This window comes from Equus caballus, chromosome 4, assembly GCF_041296265.1.
Source record: "Equus caballus isolate H_3958 breed thoroughbred chromosome 4, TB-T2T, whole genome shotgun sequence".
In the NCBI taxonomy this organism is placed as follows: domain Eukaryota; kingdom Metazoa; phylum Chordata; class Mammalia; order Perissodactyla; family Equidae; genus Equus; species Equus caballus.
The window spans coordinates 19,934,652-19,943,776 of NC_091687.1; the positions used below are offsets into that span (position 1 = coordinate 19,934,652).

The 9,125-nt window shown below is 37.5% G+C and overlaps 1 protein-coding gene across 2 annotated transcripts in view; it reads right to left on the reverse strand.

Moving 5' to 3' along the window:
- ZPBP (zona pellucida binding protein) overlaps positions 1-8,606 on the reverse strand; it is a 134,615-nt gene extending 126,009 nt beyond the window's left edge. For both annotated transcript variants that reach the window (XM_023639049.2, XM_023639048.2), the window contains exons 1-2: positions 6,749-8,606; positions 4,778-4,858 (exon numbers count right to left, since the gene is read on the reverse strand). In XM_023639049.2, the coding sequence (XP_023494817.1) occupies positions 4,778-4,858; positions 6,749-7,274 (607 nt within the window). In that variant the 5' untranslated portion in view covers positions 7,275-8,606. The remainder of the gene's footprint in view (positions 1-4,777; positions 4,859-6,748) is intronic.
- Between the last annotated feature and the right edge of the window lie 519 nt (positions 8,607-9,125).

Below are 9,125 nucleotides of genomic sequence, written 5' to 3' on the forward strand. Positions count from 1 at the left end.
ACAGGAGAGATATCAGTGGCTATATATGACAAAGAACACATAATTTATAGAATTAGTACAGAAAAGTCACAAAACAAACAATAACAACAAATAGCAAGAACATCAATACCTGGGAGGGGGTAAAAATCTGATTTCCAGAGTTGCTATATTACATTACTTAAAAAGTCCGGTTTCCAACCAAAAATATGAGACATGCAAAAAGTCAAGAAAGTATAGTCACAGGCAGAAAAAAAAGAAAGCAATATAGAAACTCCCTGAGGAAGTCCAAAATTTGGACTTTAAATCAGTTATTTTAAATATGATCAAAGAACATCACATCTAAAGTACTAGACAAAAGTATGAAAATGATGTCTCTCCAAACAAAAACCGTCAATAAGACAGAAATTATTAAAAAGAACCAAAAAGAAATTTTTGATTAAAAACTACAATTTAATTGAGAAATTCACTATCAAGAATCAACAAGAGGGGGGACCGGCCCAGTGGCGCAGCAGTTAAGTTCGCACATTCCAATTCACAGCAGCCCAGGGTTCGCTGGTTCAGATCCCGGGTGCGGACATGGCACGGCTTGGCAAAAGCCATGCTGTGGTAGGCATCCCACGTATAAAGTAGAGGAAGATGAGCATGGACGTTAGCTCAGGACCAGCCTTCCTCAGGAAGAAAAGGAGGATTGGTAGTAGTTAGCTCAGGGTTAATCTTCCTCAAAAAAAAAAAAAAAAAAGAATCAACAACAGGGGCCTGCCCGGTGGTGCAGTAGTTAAGTGCGCACGTTCCACTTCAGCAGCACGGGGTGCACCGGTTCGGATCCCAGGTGCGGACATGATGCCGCTTGGCAAGCCATGCTGTGGTAGGCGTCCCACATATAAAGTAGAGGAAGATGGGCACGGATGTTAGCTCAGGGCCAGCATTCCTCAGCAAAAAAAGGAGGATTGGGGGCTGGCCCCGTGGCCCAGTGGTTAAGTTTGCACTCTCTGCTGCAGGCGGCCCAGTGTTTCATTGGTTCGAATCCAGGGGGTGGACATGGCACTACTCATCAAGCCACGCTGAGGCAGTATCCCACATACCACAACTAGAGGGACCCACAACGAAGAATATACAACTATATACTGGGTGGCTTTGGGGAGAAAAAGGAAAAAAATAAAAAATCTTTAAAAAAAAAAAAGGAGGATTGGCAGCAGTTAGCTCAAGGCTAATTTTCCTAAAAAAAATAAATAATAAGAATCAACAGCAGATCTGAGCAGGCAGAAGAAAGAATCAGCAATCAATAAACCTAAAGATGGATCAGTTTGGGATAATCCAATTTGAGAAAGAGAGAAAAAAAGAATAAAGGTAAGTGGACAGTAATCAGAGACCTGTGGGAAACCATCAAACATGTCAGTATATATATATTCATTATACATATTCATATATATTCATTATATATATATATATATAAAATGAAAGTCCATGGGAGAGTGGAGAGAAAGGGGCAGAAATAATATTTGATGAAATGGACAAAAGCTTCCCAAAATTCATAAAAGCATGAATCTACACATCAAAGGGCTCAATGAATTCAAACCAGGATAAATTCAAAGAGATCCACACCTAGACAACATCATAATCAACTGTCAAAATCCAAAAACAAAGACAGACTCTGGAAAATAGCAAGAGAGAAGCAACTTATTACATACACGTGATCCTCAATAAAATTAGGAGCTTATTTCTCAGCAGAAACTATAATGAAATATAAAGTCTGAAAAGACCTAAACCGTATAAAGTGACTGAATTAGTAATCAAAAACTTTCCACAAAGAAAAGCCCAGCACCAGATGAATTCACCAGTAAATTCTAACAAGTAAAGTGGAATTAACAATAACACTTCACAAACTAAGAAGAGGCGGGAACACATCCCAACTCATTCTATGAAGCCACTATTACTCTAGAACCAAACTCAGACAAAAACACCACAAGAAAACTACAGGCCAATTTCCCTTATGAACATAGACCAAAAAATCCACAAAATACTAGCAACCAAATCCAGTGGCATGAAAAATGATTATATATCATAACCAACTGGGATACATCTCAGGAATGCAAGACTAGTTCAAAATACAAAAATCAATCAATGCAATACCATAGCAATAGAATAAAGGACAAAAAACACATGATCAATCTCAATATACTCAGAAATAGCATTTGACAAAATCCAATATCCTTTCACAATAAAAGAACTCAACAAACTAGGAACAGAAGGGACGTTTCTCAGTCTGATAAAGGGCATCAACAAAAAACCCACAGCTAACATCATACTTAATAATGAAAAATTAAACTTTCCCTCCCACTAAGATCAAGAATAAGACAAGGATATCTGCTATCATCAATATTGAACTGAAGGTTCTAGCTGGAGCAAATGACAAGAAAAAAAGAAAGGCATTCAGAATGGAAAGGAAGAAATAAAACTCTCTCTGTGTGCAGATGACATGATCTTATATATAGAAAATCCCAAGGAATAATTCCCCCACACAAGCTAAAAAAAAACAGAGCTAATAAATGATTCAGTAAGGTGACAAAATACAACATCAAATTGCAAAACTCAATTGTATTTCTATACAATAGCAACGAGCAATCTGAAAACTAAATTACAAAAACCATTCCATTTACAATAGCATCAAAAAGACTAAAATATTTAGGAATAAATTTAACAAAGAAGTGCAAGACTTGTACACTGAAAACTACAAAACATCTTCAAGGGAAATTAAAGAAGACTTAAATGGAAAGACACTCCATGTTCATGAATTGGAAAACTTAATATTGTTAAGGTGGTAATACTTCTGAAATTGATGTACAGATTCAATGCAATCCCTATTAAAATCTCAATGGCCTTTCTACAGAAATTGACGAGCTGATTATAGAATTATTAGGGAATTGCAAGGACCTAGAATACCCAAAACAATCTTGAAAAGGAACAAATTTGAAGGACTCACACAACGATTTCAAATAATCAAGACAGTACTGGCACAAGCACAGACGTATAGATCAGTGGAATAGAATTTAGAGTCCAGAAAAAGCCCATAAATGTATAGTAAACTGCTTTTCAACAATGGCACTAAGACAATTCAATAGAGAAAAAAAGTCTCTTGAACAAATGGTGCTGGAACAACTGGATAGCCACGTGCGAAAGAATGAGTTTGACTCCTACCTCAGACCATATGCAAAAATTAATTTAAAATGCATCAAAGACCTAAATGTAAGAGCTAAAACTATGATATTCTTATAAGTAACCGTAGGAGTAAAACTTTGTGACTCTTGATTGGGCAATCATTTCTAAGATATGACACCTAAAGCACCAGTACCAAAGAAAAAATTAAAATTAGAATTTATCAAAGTTTAAAATATGTTATAAAGGACACTATTAAAAAAGTGATAAAACAGTCTACAGAATGAGAGAAAATATATGCAATTCAAATATCTAATAAGGGTTTAGTATTTGGACTACATTTTAAAAATCTCTTCCAACTCAATAATAAAAAAGATAATTAAAAACTGGTAAAGGGCTTGAATAGACATATTTCTGCAAAGAAGGTATCCAAATGGCCAATAAACACATTAAAAGGGGTACGACATCATTAGTCATTTGGGAAATATAAATCAAAACCACAATGAGAATCCACTTCACACACATTAGGATGCCTATAACTAAAAACGGTAGACAATAACAAATGTTGGCAAGGATGCTTGGAAATTTGAATCCTCCTACATTGCTGATGTGAAAGTAAACTAATGCAGGCTTTCCAAAAAACAGTTTGGCAATTCCACAAAAATGTTAAACACAGAGTTATCATGTGTCCTAGCAACTTTACTCCTAGGTATACACTCAAGGGAACTGAAAGCATATTTCACACAGAAACTTATCACAGAATGCTCATAACAGCATATTCATAATAGCTAAAAACTGAAACTACCCAAATATCCATCAGTTGATGGATACAACAAAAGGAGTACATCCATAAAATGAAATATTATTCAGCCATTAAAATGAAGTACTGATACATTCTATAACATAACTGAACCTCAAAAACATTATACTAAGTGAAAGAAGCCAGACACAAAATACTACATAGCATATGATGCCATTTATATGAAATGTCCAGAATAGGCAAATTCATAGAGACAGAAAGTAGATTAGTGGTTTCCAGGGGCTGGAGAGTGACTGCTTAATGGGCATGGCATTTCTTTTTGGAGTGATGAAAATGTTGTGAAATTACATAGTGCTGATGGTTGCACAACCTTTTAAGTACACTAAAAACTACTGAATTGTACACTTCAAAGGAGGAATTTTAAGGTATTGAATTTATCTCAATAAAAAAATACAAAAAAGTTGTAGTTATGCCTCACATGACTACTGCAAAAGCTTGTGAACCCCAAATTTTCATGATATACAGATCTCATTCGAAAAAAGTTTTACCATATTTGAACTGCATACATTTAATATTGTAGCTAATTATTATGTAGTAATAAGTAAAACCACTATAGCCAACTTTAATTAGATAACTTAGAGAAATTATTTTTTTTCACACTTAAGCAATTACAGCAAACAGAATTGGACCTGGATGAATTTAACTATATGGAAACAACTTTAACTCATTTTCATAGACGAGAAAGGCCCTTAGGAGACCAAGATAACTGGGGAATTTTAGCCTTTTGGACAAGATTGATACAATTTAAACATATGCTAATTGCTTTCTTAAAATTACTATTTATTATATATATTATATTTGCTATAGAAATACATTTATTAATACCTGGAAAATCTGGTGATCCCACTATTTTCACCAAATCTTGGGTCAAGCTGAAACCTCTTGGTAAGTGAATCAAATATCCAACTATTAAAAACAAAAGAAAAGAAATGTTCAACAATCTGCCTCATTAGAAATTCTAATATACTCTAATAGTAGAGTATCATAGTATATTTGATCTTGGTTGAAGGGGAGAACCATAAATCAAGCTCCTCTGACATCTGGTATCTCCAGTCCAACTCTACTCCCCTCATATGTGCCAGTGAAATTAATCTACCCACTGCTTCCCCCGATCATATCTCGCCTCTGGCTTTTTCTACATTCACTTAGAATACTCTCTTCATTTTTAAAAGTTCAAATCCTCCACGCTTCAAGACTCAAACCACAAGTCCCTCCTTCAAATCTTCTGTTTGTCTTTATCATTTCTTACTTTCCACAGTACATCATCAGCACCTCTCTTACAACACTCACTCTACATTGTATTATTGTTCTTTATGCACATACCTAATTTTCCTACTAGATTATAAACTCCATTGATAGTAGGATCAGTCTTTATGTCAATTTATCAAGAATCAGTACCAAGCACTATATCTCGCACATAGTAAATACTAAATAATAATTGTTAAATACGATAAATTGATATTCTTCAGTCATCATTGAATAAGCAAATATGATGGACATAATAGTGAGCACAGAACAAGTAGGAGGAGCAGTATAAAAATGCAATAAAGCATATACCCAAATAACCTTTAACAGACAGGGAGTAATGCGTATAGAAAAGAGTATGGTATTCAAAGTCAGAAAGCTTGAGTTTCAATCCTGACTGCCACTTACTGATCTTAAGAAAGTCACATTAAATTCTAGGAGCCTTGGTTTAATCATTTGCAAAATGGGACTACATTCCAGACTAACAGAGTTATTGTAGGAACTGAATGGAATATTGTATAAACTATAAAATGCAATATAAATACTAGTCTTTACTATTTATAGCTTAATATTAAGATATTGCCTGCTTATTCTATTTCTTATCCATCAGGTCTGATCTTGTTATTGGATCAAAACATAGCACACATACACCCTATCATGGTCCAGAAGCATCCTTCTCCTACAGGGTAATTAACGGTTACTAACTCTTCTCTCTTCATACCAAAGGAATGATCTTTGAACTTCTGATAAACAAATTTTAGCGTATCTTGTAATGTCTATTTTCTCCATTTCTTTCCTTTTTCCTCCTTATCCCACGCCTATCTTCGCAGCCCTTCTACATTTATATCCTTGGAGAAATTCTTTTCTCAATCTCCCTTATTTGACCAACTTTTAAACAACTCTCTTCTGTGCTTATTATTATTCAATTCTGGGAGATTATTTTTTTAAAGTCAAAAATTGAACAGAAAGTAACGCAAAATAATTACTTTCTACTAAAATGACACCAGTTTAATTAAACTCTCATTTCAGTGTGTGTTCATCACTATCTAAAATCTGTCTTGAAAGCAAGATGGAAAAGTATTTCTTCGGTTCCTTGGATACAAAGAAGGAAACAAATGGCGTCAGTAAAATGTCACAACTTTGAAAGCCCAGTCTTTCCTGTATTTTATACCTAAGCCCAATAGATGGAGCTTCAGGATCATGGATAATCACAAAGCAGCGGGATGCCCACTCATTTTGAAATATACTGAAAAACTGAGCACAAAACAAGGCCGAAAGCTGGCAAATGACCCACGGACTGAATAGAGATTTTATTAACAGTCAATTTAACTTTAAAGTTTGAACTGTGGGTGTTTGAATGATCTCTTGTGTCTATACGTTAGTAATTTCTTCAGTCGCCTGATTTCCTATGTAGATATAGGTTCCTCTGCGCGGCTTCTATTAAAGGAAAGCTCTCCTGTCAGGCATCGTGAGTACAACGCTTCTTGATACCCACGGGTGCACGTGACACAGCAAACCCCAATCTCGGAAGCGGCGGCGCCGACGCCTCACCTGACGGGGGCGCCCGCAATATGAAGGCGGAGAGCAGGAGGACGACCGCGGCCCAGGAGAGCGGGGAGCCCGCGGCCGGGGCCCGCCGCCAACCCCGCCGCGCCAGGCCGGGGGCCGAGCCCTCCATCCGCACGCCGCCGCCGGCCGACCGTCCGCGCAGAAGGTCGTTAGGCGGCGCGCGCCCACCCGCCCGCCGGAAGTTGGCGGGCAGCCGCCGGAAGAACGGCCGGAAGTATGGGCCTCCACTTTCGCCAGGGCAGAGTGGGTGCTGGGCCGTGTTTGCGTGGTGACTGAGACGCGGGTTCGCCTGGCGCCTGCGGAGGGCAAGCTGGCCTGTGGTGCTGAGCGTCGACTGTGCCTTCGGGACCACGCTGCTGGTCGGGGAATCCTGGAGAGTGATCTGTGGAAGATTCTGCCCCTGGGGGAGAAGCGCGAGCCGCCTTACTGCGCTTTTACCTTTGTGTACGCGTTTATGGGGACGAGGGAAGCCCTTTTCATAAGCCAGGTGGTACACTGAGTCTGCCATGGGGATGAGGAGGGCAATCCTGAATAACAGGTGGTGAAAATTAAGTGAATTAATACACGTTCAGCCCTCAGAGGGTTGCCTGGATCTCGTAATGTGAGCTACTAGTACTTTATGGATGTATGAAACTTAATTGGGAGCTACATGCAACTCACCAAGTGGAGTTCAAAGTAAGGGCTTTAGCCCCAGGAAGAAGCTTAGTGGGAAGAAAAGACGACACAACATTAGACGAAGTTGACTTTCATTCAACGCTCGGCCTGGAAAATCATCTTTTCTCAACTAAGTTCAGAAAAATATATAAAACCACCTAATAGTCTAAGAGGGCATTTATAGCCAGAATGTGTTAAAGAGAATCTTGCCTCTGCTTTTCTGCAGCCAGAAGGATTTACTTAACAGGAACAGAGCTACAATAGAAATAAATTGTAAGTAGTTGGTGCAAATACATTGAAGAATGAAGTTTAAGTACCCGAAGACAGAATGCCTAATAACAATGTGTATTGTCACCTTTAAAAGGAAGAAATGAATGATCCTGGGTATACTGGACTTCAAACTGACGGCCTGACCACCTACTTCACCCTCCCCACTTGTTTGGTAGTGTGTCTCAAAGATTTAATGCCTGTAGGTGTATTCTGGTTACACCACAGATGTCACTGCCCTTTGCTATCTTACAGCTGGCCCAAGTTACATATAGTGTGCCTAGCTCTTCAAAACTAGGATCTTGTCTGTTTTGCCACCATTTTAACCTCAACTCCTACGACAGTTCTTGGCATATAGTAGGTATTCAAATAGGCATGAATTTAAAAAGACGTCAAGCAGAAAGGAATCAGGGCTCTTTCTGGACCAGGACCAGGGTGAAGACATTTCTTAAGGATTATATAAATATCCCAAGAAGTCCTTGGTTCTTAATAACAAAGTAAATTGAAGAAGTTTCTGCATATTCCTTGAGTTTTCTGGCTATTTTTATTCATGTGTTAATTGTTCAGTAAACTATGTACAGTCCAGTTGATTCCACTGGGTAGATCACTTCTTCAGAAATTCTTTCTAATCTGTATTGTGTCTTGAATTAAATTAAACCTGGTTAGGCTTGTTTTACTAAAGAGCAACGTGAATGATTTGGATCTGGCCAGCATTTTTGCCAACATCTTGTAGTTCCTTTGAGCACATGTAGTAAACATATATTTTACTGAAGTGTCTGATCAATCATTATGTTTGTATAGGTATATATTCCCCTATAATGCCTCTTAATTTTTATAAACAAGTAAACCTGCACAATATGATTTTTACCAAATGAAGTTTTGACTGTGGACATCTAATGAATAAAGGATGGAGAGGACTGTTCAGACGATGCTAAATCCTGTAATCTTTGTTTTCTGTCTTCAAGAATTTTCTTCACTTCATTAGTCCCTCCTGCTTTGATCTACTGTGTAAATTCCTAATATTCAACCTGAGACTAGAATGTAATATTGGAGATCTTAGTTAACGTGTAGTATGATCATAACAATAGAATTCTGATTGCTGAAAATCAGAAAGAAAGTAGGACTGTCATTCATGTTTGCATATTTCACTGTAGTAGGGATAGTGTGAACTCTTGTGCCCAAATTCTAATATTTGGAATTCCTTTCGTAGTGATTTTCCCACAAGACCAAATTATCTAGTTGAAATGAGCTTTTAAATGAACACTATATTGATGAAATCTTTTTTTGCATGTAAGCTGATAGCTTATGCCCAGTTGTAGTTTTCTGAAATAGTTTTAGACCCTCGTTGCTCTTCTCTGGACGTTGTGATGGCAAAAGGTAAGTAAGGATAATTTAGGACACGTAAAAGATGAACCTGTGCTTTGACTATAGATGGCAA